Source organism: Alligator mississippiensis, chromosome 13, assembly GCF_030867095.1.
Source record: "Alligator mississippiensis isolate rAllMis1 chromosome 13, rAllMis1, whole genome shotgun sequence".
NCBI lineage: Eukaryota > Metazoa > Chordata > Crocodylia > Alligatoridae > Alligator > Alligator mississippiensis.
Window position 1 is genome coordinate 5,190,264 of NC_081836.1, and position 20,383 is coordinate 5,210,646.

Below are 20,383 nucleotides of genomic sequence, written 5' to 3' on the forward strand. Positions count from 1 at the left end.
GAGCTGTTTCCCTGGAAAGGATCGCAATAGCAAATGGCTAACAGTTAAATGCAACCTCTCATCTTTTATTATCAAGGCTCTTACTGATGCACCCTCTTCTTCAGCTTTCCTGCAAGGGTAACATTTTCAGAGGTAGCCCTACCTATCTGTAGCCCTCAAAGTAGGAAAACTTATAGAGACCCAGGCAAATGACAATGTTGGTAGAGAAGGGGAAAAGCACAGCTTGACACTTGGGTAGGAGAATGGGGTGCTGCTTAGGTAGTCTAGGAGGGGAAGAATAACAGCTAGCTGAGACAGTGGGATGGAAAGGAAATCTTTATAGGGAAGCTTAACAGGGATAGGACCACAGAATGAAAACAAAGTAGTTTGCTGGGAAGCAAGTCTCTTTGAGAGCCCTTCCAAATGAATGCATGCGGTAGAGTTTAACATTAAAACAAAAATTGCCCAGAGCCAACAATACATAGCAGGAGAAGCAATTTCTGCCTTCTGCAGAATATCAACTTGTTTGCTAGAAAAGGGAAGCAGGTCTCTTTTTTACAACTGCTCCGATTTGTTTTCCCAGACTCAATTACACAAATTAAAAAAAATTAACTAGATAAAATTAATTCCAACAAGGTGATGAACCCAGGTAAAATTTTGGGCTGAACATTTAGGCTTTGTATTTCATGGCATCAGACTCTAGCATTGACTCTAGATATTGCAACTAGACCGTACAGAAGACTTCCAGCTACATTTTTTTTTATGTGGATGAGCCAGTATAAATCGAAATATTCATGCCACAAAAAGGATGCCACCGTAGGAATAATATCTACTTAGATCCATTCAGGTTTTGGGGCCCTTACTCAACATTTTTAAAACACAAGGAACGATTTCTAAAGGTGCAGTTTTGTACATATCCAATTTGTAAAATTCAAGAAATACTTTAAACACTTGCTTAACTGCTGTGCTCCATTTCTATTAACTAAAAAAGGGATACTAAGTTAAGGGCCTGATTTACAACCCCAGCAAAGTCAAGCAACAGAACAAAATTGCAACCAAGACAGCATTTTGTTGGTAGAAATCAAATCTCCTGTTTTGAGTTTGCCTCTCAATCCTCCAAGAAAATCCCGCAAACACAAATAATCCACAGCTCCGACTCTGCTTATAACCGCAACTACTTGGTCTTCTCAGCAACCGTATCATGGCATCACATCAAAAACTATATTATAATGCTGCCATCTCATGGACAGTTTCATCCAAAATCTTCCTCTCATTCGAGCGTCGTGAATCTGTTATTCTGCCAAACTATTCTTTGTACTGATCTTGCAATGGCGAAGCAGACACCGACCGTCCCCTGAAGCGGTTCACGGCTGCAAAGCAAGGTCTAAAGGGGAAGAGCTGCGACATCCCCCTAAGAACAGGTATCAGAGGACGTGTGCAGAGGCAACCACAATTTTGCATTACAAATTCTTTGTTAAATGCTGGCCAAGCAGAGAGACTCCTATGGACAGGGCCCTCTTACGCTCCAGAAGCCAAGAGTGATACAAGGAGACAGTAAAGTGGAATATATATGTGTGTGTGTATATATATATTTACTTATTTTATTCAAGGGAACAATATTTTAGGAATAAAGATAAGAAATGGCACCCTCCCCTGCCAACTCCCCTCAACATCAACTCATCCCACCTTCTCCCTCCCCTACTCATGCCTCCCAGGCTCAGTCTCTTTTATGCCATCCACCTTCTTCCCCAAACTCGGCCTCCCCTCCCCCCTCACATCTCCCTACCTACCTCCCCCTCCTCTCCTGGCTGCAGCCTTCTCATCCCCTCGCCCCCCCCCCCCCCGTGGGAATGGCTGACCGAACGCCGCTCTTGCCCCTCTTGGGCATCTCTATGGTCACGCCGGTCACATGACACGCAGCGGGGAGAGAGGGACACTGTGGCGCATGCGCAGTGCGGCGGACGGGTCGGGGCCGGGTCCATGTCGCGCAAGCAGGCGTTGCGGGCGCGGACGGCCGGCGGCGGCGGCGGCAGGAAGGCGGAGATGGAGCGCAGGCGCGACGAGCGGGCGGCGCGGCGGGCGCTGGCCAAGGAGCGCCGCAACCGGGCCCCCCCCGAGGGCGGCGGCGGGGCGGCGGCCCAGGAGTTCGTCAGCTTCACCAACCAGCTGCAGGCGCTGGGCCTCCGGCTGCGCGAGGTGCCGGGCGACGGGTGAGCGCCGGTGCCCCTCCCCCCCCGAGGTGCCCCTCCCCCCTCCTGGGCAGTGCCAGGCGCTGGCCCCTTGCCCCCACCTCAGTGCTGCCAGGTGTACAATAATTATTGCACACATACAATCATTTCAACCCTTGGAGGATGTAGGATGGGTAACAGCACAAAACGCAAAACCCAGGTCGCTCTCGGAGAGTCCGACCGGGCGTTGGGGTTTGCTGCCAGCTCTGTGTGAGGACGGCGGGCCTCGAAATAAAGACGTGCTTCAATTTGGAGGACCCAGTTCTCACCCGATTGAGACCGATGGAAAGTACAGGCAGTTCTCGACTTACAACGTTTCGAGTTACAACATGTTGCACGTACACCGTTTATAAATAGACACCCCGTTTCAACTTTCTGACGTCAGTTTTGACTTCACAACGCTTGATGCGATGTGACGCCACGCCAGCGAACAAGTCGCTGTCACCCATCTCCCTGGGAGAACATCTGTCCTAACTTTCTTGGACGCTTGCTTTAAGAAAACAGCCGAGACTCCAGCAAAACCTGCAGCCGAGACTCCTGAGAAGACCAGCCGACAGCCCTTCAATAAGTCCAACCAAGAGTCCTTCAAAAAGCCCAGCAAAGTCACCTCAAAGAAGTCCTTCCAAATCAATATGATTGCTATTTACGATATAAATACATCAGTGTAGCTACACTACTCATCTGTAATTGATCGAGTACTCAATTTTTGGTTATTTTTAGTGAAAACGGGGTATCGGGCCTTGGTTCGGGAACCAATCCCCCATTTATAACATTGTTTTCTAGGGGAAAATCGGTTCCGAGTTACAATGTTTCAACTTAAGACACCATTTTCAGGAACCAATGGTGTCATAAGTCCGAGGACTGCCTGTAAAGAAGAGGACTTGTTTACATATTTTTTCCGTGTAGGTTTCAGCAAATGCAATAATTTTGAGCTTCAAGTATGATAATTTCATATTTAAGACCTAGCAACACTGCACGGCCTCCCTGTGCTGCCCAGCGGTGTGTGCATCCCCACTGCAGGCGTGGGCCAGGGTGCAGCCTGCCTCTGCCCCTCGTGGGCACCCGAGTGCGGTGCCAGGCCAGTGTTGCCAGGTCTTAAATATTAAATTATCAGACTGGGAGCTCAAAAATGATTCTTTGCTGAAAAAGTATTGTACCCTGAAAAAAAAAATGGTAATTAGTCTGCAAATAAGTTGTTGTCTTCTTTACTTTTTATTGGCCATTGTAAGGCACCAGTGAGTGAGTGAGAACTAGGTCATCAAAGTTGAGGCATTTCTTTATTTTGAGGCCAGCTGTCCTAAGGAAGTGCTGGCAGCAAACCCCCAAGTTCAGACTCTGAGAGTGACTTGGGTTTTGCATATGCTGCACGAATGTGCTATCTCAAATTATCATACTTTTTGAACACTTATACTGTTATTTGATTGTACAAGGGTTGAAATTATCATACAAATAGGGTAATTGTCGTCCACCTGGCAACACTGTGCCAGCCCTGCTTCCTTCCTGCTCCTGTGCCCAGTGTCTCTGCAATGCACCTGCCCTGCCTGTAGCACATGCCCTCTCTTGACTCGTGCTCCCCCTTCTCTTCCTGCGTCCCTGCCGCTCCCCAGAGACATGCGTGAACGTTGAGGGAAGGATTTGCTGCCCCTCAGACCGCGCTGAAAAAGACACCTCCCCGCTTGCAGTTGAACAGGATGGAGGCAGAAGGGAGCCTGGGGCTTCAGGGAGTGTGGTCCCATCTCTGCCAGATGCCAAAGTGAACACGCCTTTCAGGAAACCTTGTGAGGGGTGACACATCCTGGATTTTCAGTGCTGATGTGATTGTGTCCCAGACTCTGGTTTTAAACAGCCTGTGAACAGTTAGCATGTGAAATTATGTCCCAAGGTTGCCTGAATATAGTAAGACCAAATGTGTTCATTGTGATGTGTGAATTGGACCAAATTGGGAAGGAATCTAACAAAGTAAGAAAGAGAGAGGGGATTAGCTAGGCTAGTTTGACATTAGGCAGAAGGCAGGGCAGTGTGGCTCCTCTTTGGATGGCTGTCATGCTACACTGCCCTGCCTTTGTAGTAAGGAAGATTGTAGCAGACCTGGTATTTCACATCTGTTTCTAGTGTGTAAAATATGAAGAGCCTTTGAATGCCCTGGTTCATTTGATCCAGTATGGGTACCCCTAGGTTGACTTTGAAGAGGTTATTAGCAAGCCATACTTTATTCCCTCTGATTATACTACAACACGATGCTATTGCAGGGTAAACTGAAAGGTGAGGTGAATCTGTGTAGCAATATAAAGGTGAATATGCTAGTTTCAGTAGTACTTGGTAAATAGAGCTCTTTGTGTCGATGGAGTCGGAAAATCACTTGTCTACTGGTGAGTAGGAAGTTTTCCCTCTGAGCGTAAGACATGTGGGACCTACAACATGAGCTATAGCAATGTGATTAATAGTCATACAAAGTGAAGGACTGGTAAGTTTAGTTCTGCTATTCAGAGCTAGGCTGGCAACTGAGGAGCTGGCAAGAATTGTGCTGGTTTCGGTCTGAGGTTGCAAGTTGCTAAGCTGATTTAAAAGCAGGAAGAGACCAAATAAGTCCATGCATAGTGGAGGGCGGGAGAGCAGAGACCCCTCCGGAGTTATCAAGAAACTCTGGAATAGAGGTGGAAAGTATGTTCCTTCTTCCTTCCAGAAGATACTTGGGGGAGATGCCAGAAGATGCCCGAGAGGAGAAACAGCCTTCAGTTCTGCCAGACTTACTGACTAGAGACGAATATAGAAGAGGGGACCTCTGAACAGGGTCCTAAAACAGCACAGCTTTGGGAATCGGAGACGTTTTCTGTTCCAGCAGCTGGAGTAGAGGCTCTGACGGGTGCCCTCACCCTCCTGTTTTGTGTTGGCCTCTGGCTGTCAGGTGTCTGTCTAGCTTTTAATATCTGGTGTGTTCCCACCCATCATACTTGCTTTTTGCATTTTGAATAATACTGAATACATAGAAGGCTATTAAATATTCTAACTTTTGTAACATATACTAGAGCTAATACTACAGCTACCATTCTTATTTAAGACCGTATGATGTCTACAGACTGAATTGAGTTGAGAAAGTTCATATTCTTTTTTTAAAAGAGGAGTGAAGCATTCAGTCTCCTTGAATGTTCTAGAGAGACTGTCACAGTAATTACTTGCTTAAGGTGGGGCAGGTTGACTGACCTAATTCCTAGAAGAGATTAAGTCATATTAGAGAATTTCTAATCCATCCTAAACAAAATTCCAGCTGTGAGCACCCTAGTCCCTCCCTGAAGCACTGATCAAACTGTTGAGCTGGAAGAGTAGGAGATGGGGGCTCTGAAGGGAGTTAGAAGAATGGCATTAACAAGCTTTTTGATGATCATCATTTAGGCTCTCTCGCTCATTGTTGCACCCTTGTTTTACTGGCATTTCCAAAGGGGCAGTGTCCAAATCCCATTCACTTTGGGGTGGTATTCTGGCCCATTACAAGGGAGTGTGGAGTGTGCAGATTTGCTTTTTGTCTGCCCATAGTTTTCTGTTTTATCAAAATAAATGCAGTTTTTACTGCTGCTTGCAATTCAGTGGAGAGGCTTTGCATTGAGTGGAAATGAACTCATTCCCATATTGCTACATTTCTGAGGTGCAGGGAAGATTACACTGTAGTGGTTCTGTAGGTAAACTGAGGATGCTGGTATTAATCTGGTACTTTTCCTAGTGTTAAATACACTTCAGACAGGCTAACTGGAAATCTTCTCTTTTGTAGCAATTGTTTGTTTCGAGCACTTGGTGACCAACTGGAGGGACATTCCCGGAACCACCTCAAACACCGCCAGGAAACAGTGGATTACATGATAAAACAGCGGGAGGATTTTGAACCTTTTGTGGAGGATGACGTTCCCTTTGAGAAGCACGGTACAGTCCTGGTGGGATACTAATAGAAGAGGCTATTTTTCTGGCCCAAACCTATATTAAGAGTCTTTCTCCATCCTTTAAATGTCATTTGGTTATATCATGCCAGAGTTTTCTCCACCAACAAATTTTAGGGGAATAGTGGGATGCTAGAGAGCTGAGCATTTGGCTGACCTTGGAGTATATTCAAATTGAGGTCAAGTGTGGAGAAGCAAAAAGCTGGGATGGTTGAATGAAGCCTAAGTAACTTGGTGCCTAGCTCCCAGAACACGTCAGTAGGCATAGACTTCTGAACTCCCTTGGGTTCCTCTGAAATTTTCATCCTAAAATTCTCGGGTTTAGTGTGGTATCAAAATTGAAAGGTTGATATTGGTTGCATTGAATAATGCTAACCATGGTTAAAAGAAAAACAGCCCTATATAGACTTGCTATGAGAGCCCATAGAAACCACTGAGTAACATGCAGGAAACTGTTTGGAAGATGGAGAGAAGACTGCTGTGTACTCAGACCTACAACTGAGCTGATGACCATGCATGGTTTTAGGGGAAGCTGTTCTGCTAGAGATGGTGACCCATCTTAATCTTTTATCGTGGCCAGTTTCTAATGGGTAACAGCATGCTTGCTTTCCATTGTTTCTCAGGGTTGTTGCTCAGGTTGTGGTTTTCAGATGTGTTTGCGGATGGCAGTCAAGTGCCTAACCCCTTCTATATCTGTTCTCATCTTTTCCCTAGTCTCCAATTTGGCGAAGCCTGGCACTTTTGCTGGCAATGATGCTATTGTGGCATTTGCAAGGAACAATCAAATGAATGTAGTTATTCATCAGCTCAATGCTCCACTGTGGCAGGTAAGAATCAAAGCTCAGCTTTCCTAATTTGGCCTTGCTTTGTGCTGGGTAGTCTAGATAGTGTTAAAATTTACTGCTGTTTAATGCAAGGTAAGGATTTATGTGGGTGATATCTTTTGTTGGACTAACTGCATGTTGGGAGGTTTATAAACAAGTTTTTGGGTACCAAGCTGATATTTAGTGTATTTTTAAGAGGGAATCCTGGATCTTAGATATTAGTCTTAGCATAATTGTGAATGACATCAGCATCCCACTCTTCCTTAATTATGTAAATGAGGTAAAGAACTTTAATTGGGGCAAAATAAAGTTTAAATGTATGAAATGTGAATATGCTGGAGCAGAGCCTTCTCCCTCAAAATGACACAACTTCCTTAAAGTTGGTTTATACCACTAGGTGTGAGATCTATGCATACTGGTAACTGCTTTCATATTAGACTGAGGTAAGTCTAGTGGAGGCTTTCAGTGCTGTTGAGTTTTAAGTGGGACAACAATGTAGAGAATGATGGGGATCTTGTTTGTGAAGCTTAATTAGTTCTTTATCAAATTCAGGAGAAAAAGCTAATTTCTAACCATCTGGGCAGTGAAATTTACTGAAAGTGCCTTCCAACAGGGTTAGTAAAGGCAAAAATGCAAACTGATTTTAAGATGCAGTTTGATCAGTTTGAGACATGAAGAATATCATGGTCTGTGATAGCTTAGGATTGCATTTGGTGGCCTAGCAGGTCCCTACCATTTGTGTGTTCCTACTGGAAAAGTAGTCACTTAGAAAGTCTTCTCCGTGTGTTCAGAGGTGCAGCAAGTGAGCAGGCTACTTCAGTCCAGGATGGTTCATCTGTTACGTCTCATTGGTTATAAAGAAGTTGCCTCACTTCACAGCCAGCACAATGAACTGCATTGGTTTGTTTTTGCTTTGACATCTATTTAGATGTCAAAGAAGAAACATGGTGAAGGTCTTAATGATTGTGTTAGCACAGGGGTGGGCAGAATGCAGCCTGGGGGCCGGATGCGGCCCCTCAGGCCATTCTATCAGGCCCGCGGGGCCCCTAAAAATTTAGAAAATTAATATTAATCTGCTCTGGGCTGCCTGTCATGCGGCCCTTCATAGCTTGCCGAAACTCAGTAAGCAGCCCTGTGCCCAAAATAATTGCCCGCCCTTGCCTTAGCATACTCTAGTATGCTATTGCATAGACTTCAGAACCATAAAAGAACCAGGTTAACTGTCCCTCCTGGTAAAGAAAAGCTCTGTTCCATGTTAAATTTGACAATTGTGAAAACAAGTCAGCGGGAATAATGTTCAACTTCTTGACCCCACAGAGCATACAGAGGTAACTGCTCTGCAGGAGTTCATGGAAATGTTACTTGCATTATTGTTTTGAACTGGATATTCAAGTTAATGTGCTCTTATCTGTACTTTTGTGTGTCACCTCAGTAACCTCCAGCTGTTTCCCTTGCCCACTGACCTTTTCAGTGCCATAATTACAGGGCTTATGAGAGCCCAAGTTTTGCATGCCTGAATGTAATGTTGGTGAAAGGGATTAAGTTAATACCCCTAGTGACGGAAATCCCTAATCACAAAGCGCATAAATCAGGGTGGGGGGAGCACAGTCCCACTCGCATCCATCATTATGCCCCAACCCTCCTCCAAAGGGGCTGCCTTTACAGATATTCACTTTCCTTGTCCTGCTTGAGTCTGAGGCTTTTAGCTCAGCTTAATACTTAAAGCATTTGTCATCTGATCCAAAGTTTGTTAACATCAGTGAGTTCGGCCTATTGCTTTCCTTGGGTTTTGGATTGGCTTTCTTGGTTTACTTTAAAAAAAGAAAGGCTTCTTGAGTTGCCTGTTGTACCTGTGGAGTTTAAGGGTTTGCTTTGTCTCCATCAGTGCTTTGGTCATTTTCCTTTGTTAATGGGAGCAAAATAAATCAGTCCATTTCCACATGAAAACTAGCATCTTAATTCCTTCTTTCTGGGTAAAATTGTCATGTGGTTGCTTTCTGCACATTGTTGTATGTCCCCTGCAGCAGACCTCTCATTTATAGCTCATGTAAGTTGCTGGAGAGCTCACATGGAGGCCTTGCTAAATTAGAATTAACACCACAAAGAAGGAAATCAGGCAAAATGGCAAAATCTGCAGGCCTGTGCTCCTATAATGGCAACCACCTGTCAGGTTGATGAAGTGTAAAAACTAAATCATGTTTCCATCCAACATCCTGACTTCCATAAACGTGAAAGGAGAGTTAAATAGAAGTTGTTGACTTGAAACTTGAAGGTGAACAAGTTTAAAAAATTTAAATAAATGGAGAGAACCTGTATTTGAGATCTCAAATGATTAACAGGACAAATGTGTGCACAAGCAGTGGATATAGTTTAAAGGTGAGTGGTAAATATCTTTAGCTATAAAGACTTGGGTTCAAAGAGCTGGAAGGATTGGGAAACTGCAGAGCCTTAAACTGCACAAGAACCTCAAATCATTCTTTGTGCTGCTTTGGGTGATGGGGGTCATCTATAACTCAGGCCTCCATACTCTGAACTCCAAGTTGACAGATGAGTAAAGTAGGCTTACAAAGACTCAGTTATGAAAACATCTGTGTAATTCTCTATATTTCATTGCAAGAGTGGAGATGTTAAGCAGTGTTTTATATGAATGTGTAAGTAATTTCATTTATCCAGCTACCCTGATAAAGGAGTTATCCTAACATTTGTTCCATCAGTAAATACAGATGAGTCTTTGGGTAGACAGTTGCTAAACTTTGTACTGACATAGTAGATGAACACTGGGCTGTAAACAGCCCTCTGAAATCCAATTACCTGATTTCCACAATTGGCATTTGTCTGGGGTTGCAAATCTACAGTTAAATCCAGAAAAATGTCATCTCTTGTTGCAAATTTTATGAATGCCATCCTGTCAAGCCTGTGAAAGATTTTTTTTTAAAGCAATTCTTGTCCAAAATAGTGAGGTCTTAACTGGCCATTCTTAACTAAATACTGCCTAACCATATTTTGTCATTTTTAAGGAAGAATGCCTCTTAGAAGACATAGGAACTTTATTGTGATACTTTCTCTTTTCATTGAAAATTTGGGGAGGTTGCCAGGGAACTAAAGCACTCTTTGTGAGAAATTTTAGAGGATTAAAAATGTTGCAAGTGGTTTTAATGGAAATTAAAATAAGTTTCCTGGCCAGTGGTACTTAAAGATTAAATCTACCAGCACTACACTTCTAAAGTCAGAAGAATTGAGCAGTTGATTTTGCTTCCCAGCACCACAGTTTGTATATTATGGGTGATATTATTTTTGGTATGTTTGGGGGATTTGTTAACATCACCTAATTTAACGGTGCTCATTAGCCACCTGAGAAGCTTCTCAGGGCAATGTTTGCATTGTTCTTATCCACTACTGGAAAGATCAAATGCTCTTCAAAATATGGAGCTAAAGTTGGTGCAACTTTTGTCCTCATTGAAAATATTTCTATCTTTCTCAGATCAGAGGCACAGATGAAAGCAATGTGAGGGAGCTTCACATTGCCTATCGGCATGGAGAACACTACGATAGTGTACGGAGAACCAATGACAACTCTGAAGCTCCGGCTAATCTTCAAACACAGGTTGGTGGTGACTGAATGACCTGTGAAGTCAGCTCTGGAATTTGAAGATGTGGGCATATGACTCTTCTTGCCAAGTGTCTTGTTTTTAGCACTGGTAAAGAGAGAATCTCTCCCCAGAGTTACAGTTTTACAGTTAAAGAGTTATAGTTGTCCACTCTAGCAGCCTGTTTCAACAGTGTTTTGAGTTTACTGAACTGTGATCCAAGATTTACTGAATTCTAGTCCCGCTTCTGATTTGAGAGGATGCCCAAGTATCTCTGAGTAAGCCCCATGCCAGCCTACTGCGTGTGCACACCTGTACAGGTACTCCTCACTTAACGACCTACCTGTTTAACGACCGCGCGGACTTACGACCAGCTCTCTGAGCAGTCATTACTCCGAGCAGGTAGGTTGTTAAGTGAGGAGTACAATACCTGTATTGTGGAAACGGGGTGAGGTGGACAGCTCCTGCGCTCGCGGCCCGGGCGGGGCGGGGCGCATGGAGCGGGCTTTCCTCGCCGGGGCTCCTCGCTTATCGACCAATTCACTTAATGACCTAGTCATGGGAATGGAACGGAACGGAACTCGGTCGTTAAGTGAGGAGTACCTGTATACATTGAAAATCAAGAGGGGGTCAATACAGGTAATAGTCTTACATTACAGACTGTTCTACCTGTCATTATGAAAGGTTAGACTGAGCTGTGCAGGAATCAGTCTGCATGTAATTGTACAATGTGCAATGACGTTAACAGTTTCAGAGAATCTAGCTATTGCATATGTTTGTATGTGATCCTGTAGTATTAATAAGAGTTATGGGAAACGGTGTAAAAGACAGTAAAAAATTATTCAGTTTCAAAGACCTATATTAAAAAAGGAGCTTCGAGGAAAAGGGCTGTAATTATAATAGCTAAGGTCACTTTGCTACTGGCACTAGTTTCCTTTTGTCCATCTTAAAATGACTGTGTTTTCCTATGCTCTGGGGTCTTGTCTTGACCCATGCTGATCCATGTGCATTTTGCTTGTTATTGTAGATGCTTTGTAAAAACGAAACAAATAAGAAGGAGAAAATCGAGCCAAAGAAGGATGAATCTGAAGAGGAGGTGGAGGATGAAGTAGAGGATGCTATTCAAAAAGTTCGCAATGCAACTGGGTGTTCGGTCAGTATTTAGTATTTTGTGAGTAATATGCAAAATAGAGAGCACCCATTGTTACGTGAAGATTGACTTGAGAATGGCATTGGCTGACGCTCTTGAGCAGCTTTAGTGCCACAGCCACAGATCTGGATATACTTTCTAATACAGGTAGGCTAATTACAGGCGAAATGTGTCCCTTTTATGAGTGACTAGTCATTGTTTCTTTATTTATGTGTTCACTTTCCCATTTCCTAGAAGAGCCAGATTTTCAAATACTGCTGAGCTCCATTTTGTGAACCTGGGGCCCTTGTCAGAGGTCTCAGAAAGACACCCAAAATCACTAGTTAGTTTGACAAACCTGGGCCATTGTTACTAAATGGCTGTATTTAGCAGCTGCACTGCTCCTGCTAATAATGCCTTGAAGCTGACTGAGAACAGGGCCCATTGTATTTAGTCCTGTACAGACATGGGTCAGGGACTGTCTGTTACTCTAAAGGGCTGTATATGTGCAGGCTTGACCTGGCTCACTGTACTGGTCTGCCATGATCTTTGGGTTTCCATGTCTCGGTGAAGCTCAAACTTTATTGCTGTTGTCTCCCATCTCACAGCAAACAAAAAAAATCTACAGGGATTCCAGAAACAAAACTAACTTCTGGTCAGAATGGTGTAGCTAATTGTACAAGTGTCCTCACTAACACTGGTCCAGAATCTTTCCAATACATGTGTGTCTTTCTCTCTCTCTTGTGGATAGGATCTTCATTTAATAAGTCAGATTCTAGAAGTGGAGAACTACAATATTGATTCTGCAATATTTGCCATTCTCCAAGTGAATGAAGTGAAAAGAATCAGTAAGTAAGCAGATTTGTTACCTTTATCCTTTTGAAAAATGCCCCATAGACCACATTAGAGACATTCGTTAAACATGAGACTCATAGCAGTAGCAGAACACGTTTTTCTCTTGGCTTTCCTATCAGTCTATGTAAGCCATGGCTCAGAAGGATAACCTCTCATAGGATGAGGGTGAACTTCCACTCCCAGTTATTTTTTGGTGACTCTGCTGACACTTTCAGTATGATGACAGTTGTGAAGCTGGTTTCAGTGACTCTGTTATGAACTGGAGTAAAACAAACAATTATTTTCAGAAAAAAACACTTAACACATTGGTTACTGCAACCAATCTGGGATGGATTTGTGGTGATAGTACTGAGTTTAAAAGGTTCAAGTTACCAATCCCTTGAGCCATTCAGCCTCTGAAATAAATGGATTTTCAATACTTATTCACTCATCTCCTCACTGACCCTAATCCATCCTGAGCCTGCTGTTGGGGTGCTGGTCTCTCTTCTGCCACCTATGACTCTTCATATCTTTTTCACAAAGCTATTACAAGCACATTTGGGTAGAAATCAGGTTGAAACTATGAAGAGGCAAAAAGACCTATTGTGTGCAGGGTCCTTCTTTTCACTTTGCAGTGGGTTGTGCTTCATGGATGGGTTACTGACATTTTTACAAAGAAACCCTACATGTAATCATGGCTGACGGCCTACAATAAATCTGGTAACACTTTGGCATGATCCACTCTTGCTTAGAGCATCTCTGACCGAAATCTCTTGTATCGGTAGATGCAGAGGAGCAGTGTGGTTCCCAGGCCAAAGGTCAGAAGCCGCGTAGCTCAGCCCTGTGGGAGGAGAATGGGAGTGGCAGTAGAATCTTTGGAAATCAGGGTTTACCTCCAGGTGGAACAGAAAACAACAAGGCACAGGTTAGACCTGTTGAAGAGACTCGAGCCAGCAAAAACCATTTCCCAAAGGTATGGAAAGTGTGTGGAAGAGTGCGGAGGTGGGGTGGGAAATGGGGGTGAGAGGTCACAGATCCCTTTGGGATGAGTGGAATACCAGCGTATGGGGGAATCCCTGGCTGAATGTTCATCTCTCAAACATTACTTAAAGTATTGCTGCAAGAAAGCAAGTTCCTGAATTTATTGCTAAGTAATGGACATGTTAGAATAACATGGCCTTTATTCCCCCAAAGGGATAGATTTTATTTCTATGTAAAGGGCTTGGATCACAAGTTTTGAGACCACGGCATTGCACCAGTGGTTCTTTAGTATCAGCTTGTTTGCCTGTCTCTGATAAAGAAGACAGTACTTTCCCTTGTCTGGTGAGCATGGCATGAAGGTCCTTTGAAATTGTATTTATTGTTTGACTCTTTGCAGGTATCTAATAAACAAAGGAAGGAGCAGCAGCGGCTGGAGAAGAAGAGGCGACAAGAGGAAAGGCACCGTCAGAAAGCCTTGACTAACAAGAGTAACAATGCAAATAACAACCGGAATGAGACAGACTCAAACACGCAGGTCACCCTAGTGAAGGCCCTTGCGGCTGTGAATATTTGACTGTTACCGTGTTTAGGCCTCTTTGCAAATGGGAAACAGCATCGAGGAGGAAGAGTACTGACACTTGAGAGAAGGCCATACTCTTCAAAACAAATTTCTGGGCATCCACTCAGTTTCTGCGTGCTAAGTCTTTTTTGGCTTTCTACAGCTGCAGGAAGAACAACTTGGGGACATTAGAGAACATTTGCCAGTGAGTGAGGAATGGTCAAAGCTTAGTGAAGTGAAAATGTGGAGGTGGTTCAGTGAACCTTGAGCTATCTCCCTATATACCTGGCATGAGATTTGCCTTCAAGCATGGAAGGATACTTGTTTTAAATTACTGTAAAGGGGAGTGTTAACTGTTTTCAGCTGAGGAATACACTTTCCCATTCTTTCTCTCTCTCTCTCTCTTTAAAGTGACTGGAACAAACTTCTGGAATCCTTTCCAAAACCGAAACTATCAGCTAAACGCTATAGCAAAATATGTAAGATTTCTCATCCCCTATGCCCCGCACCATAACTGAATGGCAAGTTGTAGTTTGGATAGAGCTTCTCTTGCTTTTGTTTCACTAAGCCATTTGCTAAATATTACTGACTGTTTTAGAGGTGATTTGTACCTGGAGGCGAATTGGGCTGGCTGGATCTGTGATATTTTTGGCACAAAGTGAGTGTAGAAGAAATCTGTGGGCACCCTGATCTGCTAGCAATGAAGCCCCTCTTCTCTGACAATATTACTTGCATAAAATGAGGGGGAGACCAGTGTACTCTTTGATTGCAGAGTTGATTTATCCAATCTAGTATAGTCTAATGAGGTAGTACTTGATGCAGCAGACATGAGATTTCTATTAAGTGCTAACAAAAATGTGCTGATGTTTAGACATCTGGAATTTCATCCCCTGCCTCATGCATTGAGGGCTGGAGTCCAAGTAGGGAACTTGACTGTCTTCAGTCTCCAAATTAAATTCTTTTAGCCAATGGCTCAGAAGTCCTGGGGACAAGCTTCCAAGTAGCACTGATTGCTGGGAAATTTGCCCAATTCACTCCTCATAAATCAAGCTTTTTCCAGGATAGGATTTTGTAGCTTAAATTCCTCTTAGATAAGATCACCGAACACCATGAACTATAATTGATCACTAGAGTCTGATCTTGTGGTATTTTCCTCTATATGAGTGGGAGTTTGTCCTAAAGTAAAGGTTGTGAGATTTGGTCCATGATACATGATGGCTTATAGTATCAAACATCAATCAAGTTCTTGGACTTGCATGAAGAACCAAGTTTAAAAAGAAGAGAGAGAGAGACTGAGAGAGGAGACACCCTATTACTCAAAGTAAAGCTTAACCAAACCTTCCACGTGAAGGAGGATTCTTTTAAGGTGAGCATATGTGCCTTAAAGAGCCCATATCAATACTGGGATGTGTGTGGACTTAATACTTTAAAAATGACCCTTCTGACTGAACTGCCAAGACCTGAGTTAGCAGTTCTTGGTTTCCTCTGCTACTGTGTAGTATTTGAAACAATCAAAGAAATGGACCTGGCCTATAAGTATGAGCAATATTGAGTAAACCTGGAGAAAAACAAAATAGCCCTGTGGGCTTGGAAGCTAAAATGCCTTTGGGTTCCTCTCTAAAGAGCTGGCAGTAGTGTATACAATAGCAAACAGCCCAGCTGCTCAGAGATGCATCGGTGACGTCAAAAAGTCCATTATTTTCAAATCAGTCTTAAATGCTAGTGCCAGCCATCATAAAAATTTCCGTTGGCGAGAAACCTATGAGCAGTATTTGTTAGCTGTAAACAATATGAATAGACCCTGAATTCACAGTACCATTGAAGTATAACAAGGTTTGTACAAAGCTTTTGATGGGTTATAGCAGGAAATTGGGTCTGCTGAGTGGATCTTTTCTCATGGATCCTGATTTTGGGAGTAGAGGAAAAGGTATTAAAATATATGGGGAACAAAACCTCATTGGATTTGGTCTGTCTTGGATGGTGCACTTTTAAAATTGTGAAAACATGAATAATGGTGCTCCTATAATTCTAGCTGAATGGACCGGTTGTTGCATAAAGAGAGGGTGATATGTTTAGGACTCTGGGGCTTTGCTTTTTCCTGACCCGTCCAAAGATTAGAAGTCATTGTTTACTTGTCTACAGGCTTCACAAACTCCAGAAGTGGTTATGAATATCCATCAGCATTGTGCCTGGATGTACTACTTTCCTATCCTAATGCCTAGTGAGTTGGATGCTCAGAGGTTGGGGAAAGCTTGTAGCTAAGTGGATGTCACCAGTGTTGTGACATTGACATAAATACAATGAAGAAAATAGCTTAGCAAGATGCTACTTCCAGTTGCGTAGTAGGGGGTAGTACCAGTTAGGTTTGTGCCACCCTGTTTTCATATTGAGATGGGAGACTGGTCCTGTAAATGACTAGATAAATAATATAGGCCTAAGCAACAGTGCTAGTTTGCTTGCTGGCCAGTTAGGAATTGGATGTTCGGGCATCTTCTCTGAATCACATTGCTTTTCTTGAGCATCTTCTATGAATCACATTGCTTTTCTTGAGCCAAAGCTGATAAAAGGATTATCTAGTTCACCAGCTCGGGGGGGCAGTGTGTGGAGAGAATTGGGCTCAAAGGAGATATATTCACTGGGTGACAAAGTTCCTATCGTAAACACACAAGTTGCTTTCACAACCAATTCTGCAAAGCCCAGCTCTGTTCTGGAAGACACTGCCCTCTGTGTAGTGGTGTCAGATCTTTGCTAGAGGTGGAAAGAGAATCACACCTTCATTTGCTTAGTTAGGGTACCTGAAACTGAATATGCAATTGAAAATGCTCTAATCTGACGTGTAAATGGATTAAACAAGCTCTTATTGTACTGGGCTGATATTCCTGTTAGAGTAGCCACGTTCGCTCCTTGAGTCCGTGCCAAGGAAAACAGCCTTGCCCTACGTGAGAGACACAAAGCTTTGTGCTGGCTGTGGTTCAGGCTCTTTGTCTGCCTGACCTTTCTGATCTGTATCTTTTTGGGGGGATCCCTGTGCATAGTTTCTCTGGGAACTCCTTTTCATGAATGGAAATTTGGGATGATAAACTATGTCCTTTTATTATGGTGCTTGAGTTTCAGTTCCCAGATAGGCACTAGATACCACCTCCATCCTGAATAGCCTGCTGCTTGGGCATCTTCGGGTTTGTCAAGGTGGCTACCTTGTATAAAATTCAATAAGACTTGATCCTAGCTGGGGGCTAGATAGTTCAAGAATTTGTGATGACATACAGAAACTTTCAGTTCTAAGGCTTTGAATGCAGGGCCAGTTTTATCAAGCAGGTGGCTCCTTAGTGGCAGACTGGAAGGAGTAGGTTTGGAAGCCTGCTTGGCAGGTAAGATTGCTGCTGGCACTTGAAAGCTAGAGGCTGAGTGGTTATCCTTGGGCCCTGATGTTCTCCTTCCCAAACTATCAGAAGCTCATGCTATTTGTGCTATTCCTGTTTTTATGTACAGAAACGCTTCAGTGGTGGAGGTCTGCATAACTCCCTGCATCAGTGGAGCTGCTGCCTAACTTTGCCAGTTGAGAATCTGTTCCATTTTCTCCAGTGCAACACCCATCTAAACAGAAAATCTCTCTGAAGCCACGAGTTCATTGAAAGTAAAGCACCTTGGTCACATTCTGACAAGTTAGGGGAGTTGCACAGATGCAACTAAAATCTTCAGGGTTTGCTGTGTGAAGGAAGGTGCTCCCCCTATTTCTTGCATTGCCTATTCTTGCGTCTCTGACAATACTGTAATTCTTTGCAGAGGACAGTCCATTCATCTGTTGACTTCTCAACAGCCTTACCTCATCTGCAGTGCCTGACTATCAGAAATTTCATATGATCTATAATGTTTGCATCCATAGCAGTGCTCCAGATGCATCTCATTTTCCTCTTGGATAAGCTGAATGACAATTTTTCTCTTCCTTCCCAGCTCAGAGCACTCTGCAGGGATCATGCCTCAATCATCAAACCAAATGCCAAATACCTGTTTTGTTTTTAAATACTTAGTGCAATAGAAGCTGCAAAGATGTGCCATTTGAATGAGAACAGAGTTTTGTGTGTTGGATGGACTACAGATTAAACTTTGATTATTTTACTAAGAGACTTGCCTCATTCATTTTGTTGATCTGAGTGACATGGGTGTGTTGGTGACTGCAACATGAATATCTCACCATTATTAACGTCCCTACTGCAGCTCCCAATTCCCTCACAGTCTTCACTGTCTCAAAGCAACACTCCTGTGAGGTTAGGGAAATGCTAGATTCCCTGTTTTAGATATGAAGGGACTGAGGCCTGAAGAGATGAAGACCTGGATTTAGGGGCAGAACTTGGGCACCTAAGCCCTAAATTTAGGTACTGTAGTTGGATCTCCCGCTCAGTTACTGCCTAACATTGGAGGCATTTGAAATCTTTGTAAACGCCTAGTTGTTCAACATTTGAAGTTCCCCAGCTGCCTAAACTTCTGCTGCTCAGCATGTCCAGCAATGTTTCAGACTTAACAGCAGCTCAGTGCCTGTTTAAAGGTTGCAGGTTCAATCCCTGTAAACTAGTAGTTCATCCTACTATCTTGCCTGAGTGGACCAACTCTGATAAGCAATCTTGGGGCATGTTTATTAGGTCAGGCTCCCTGCGAAATGAAGGGGCACTGTAAGTGGAGGTGACAGTACTCCTTTTTTTCCAGTAGCTGGAATATTGCTACAGAACATGGAAATGTTGGGTTTAATTCTCTTGTATGCCTGAGGGAGGGAACAAGAATAAGCATGCATGCCTCCAGGTTGCAGGGTAAGGCGCTCACGTGGTGTTTCCATCCCAGAGCCAAGGACTGTAGTTCCTTGCTCCCAGGTGAATACCTCTGAGCAGTATTAGAAATGAAAAGCTTAGTCTAAGTCTATCCCCACCATGCAGTTGGTCCAATAAAAGGTAACACCCACAAAAATCCTTGCCTCAACACTAATCCCTTTTCAAACTGTTCTGTATGGGAAATGACAAGCCTTGTAAGTGAATCCCAGTGTTTCTTCTGTAGTTGCACCTAGGACAGCCCTATCCCACCCGACAAGCTGTTGAACACAAAGGAAATGGAGCAATATGTCTCTTGCCTGTTGTCTTTTTGAGTCGCATGTTTAAACACACTTTTTATTGGCCCTTTTGAACCAAACGAGGGAGTGACATAGATGAGGGAATCTACCAGTGTTGTTCTGCATCAAAGTTCATATCCTGTACTGGCGATGTCAACAATAATGTCATGCTCAAAGGAGGAAGAGCACCCAAAAGCTTATCCAACAGCTCTCCCAACTACTGCAAAAAGCTTTGCCCTTCATGGCTCAAAAAAAAAAAATCATGAGGCTTAATATATCTTTTTAGTTCTTGGCATTTTGCCCTCCTGTTCATTGTTAGGAAGGCACTCAAATCATGTATGCAAGGGTTTTTTTTTTATGTTGGAACCAGGGTAGAAAATCATTATCTTTTTAACTGCAAGAGCTGGAGCTTAAGAAAAATACTGCCAGATCTGGCAACACTACTTAAGTATGTGCTTATATCTGCTTATAAAGTTGGCGGGACTTGGGCATGCTTAAGTGCAGTTTTTATAGGGGCATCAACTTGGCTCATTTGGCTTGCTTTGATTTGCACTGTGCAACTCTTCAGTTGCTGTGCTATTACCTAAAGTGAGAGGACTGGAGTCTTGCCTCACTTAAGAAAGAACATAAGAATTGTCATTTCCTGGGTCAGACTCAGACCAGAGGTTCATCTTGCCCAGTATCCTGTCTCACAACAGCAGAAAGTGGATGCTGGAAGGGAGAGCGAAGTGCATGTGACCAGGGTTTTTTCCACTATCCCTCTCTCATTTGCAGCCTCCAGCTTTTAAGGTTTAGGAAGTTCTGACTCAAAGGCTGCATCCCTAACTCCCGTGCTTAATAGGTACTACTGAGGCCCTTTTCCTCCACTTGTCAAACACTAGAGGGCAGTTCAGGATTACTCTGCTCTAGCAACAGCATTGTCTGTTCTTCCCCTCCTGAATAAAATTGTTTTGCAGCCAAGAGGAAACCTAAGTAATGACAAGATAACCAGAGTGGTCCCTGTCCCTAAATGACAACAGGAAGGGAAAACCCTTCATTGGTGTTAGCAGGGTCATCTGGAATAATTGCTAACGGGATTGTTTGGAAGAGTTAGTAAATGTTGCATTCAGCCAAGAGGAAGATTGGTTTGCAGCCCTTCTTTTCGCTGCTTAAAGGAAAGGCACAGTCCCATTATCACTACCATGAAATGGGAAGTGCCTACATTTCAGCCAGAGTGTTTGTAGCTTCACAGCCGTTTATGT

At 43.4% G+C, this 20,383-nt stretch overlaps 1 protein-coding gene across 3 annotated transcripts; it reads left to right on the forward strand.

Annotated features, from left to right (window-relative positions):
* The first annotated feature begins 1,931 nt into the window (after positions 1–1,931).
* On the forward strand, positions 1,932–18,169 carry OTUD3 (OTU deubiquitinase 3). Of its 3 annotated transcripts, none has more exons than XR_009456428.1 (9): positions 1,932–2,189; positions 5,971–6,119; positions 6,848–6,960; positions 10,439–10,561; positions 11,572–11,697; positions 12,425–12,521; positions 13,293–13,480; positions 13,886–15,413; positions 17,999–18,169. XR_009456428.1 is itself a non-coding variant. In XM_059716967.1 (8 exons), the coding sequence occupies exons 1-8, from the start codon at positions 1,960–1,962 to the stop codon at positions 14,060–14,062; spliced, it is 1,203 nt and encodes a 400-aa protein (XP_059572950.1). In that variant the 5' UTR covers positions 1,932–1,959; the 3' UTR covers positions 14,063–18,169. The 3 variants fall into 3 exon arrangements, 1 of the variants encoding a protein (XP_059572950.1); XR_009456429.1 differs by having other exon boundaries at positions 13,886–14,252; XM_059716967.1 differs by having other exon boundaries at positions 13,886–18,169.
* Positions 18,170–20,383: the final 2,214 nt, after the last annotated feature.

Bases quoted from the DNA above. Each gene is read 5' to 3' on its own strand.
- OTUD3 (XM_059716967.1), top strand. From the start codon at position 1,960: ATGTCGCGCAAGCAGGCGTTGCGGGCGCGGACGGCCGGCGGCGGCGGC. The intron at 10,562-11,571 runs GTTGGTGGTGAC...TTGTTATTGTAG, and splicing joins CGGCTAATCTTCAAACACAG to ATGCTTTGTAAAAACGAAAC. The intron at 11,698-12,424 runs GTCAGTATTTAG...TCTTGTGGATAG, and splicing joins GCAATGCAACTGGGTGTTCG to GATCTTCATTTAATAAGTCA.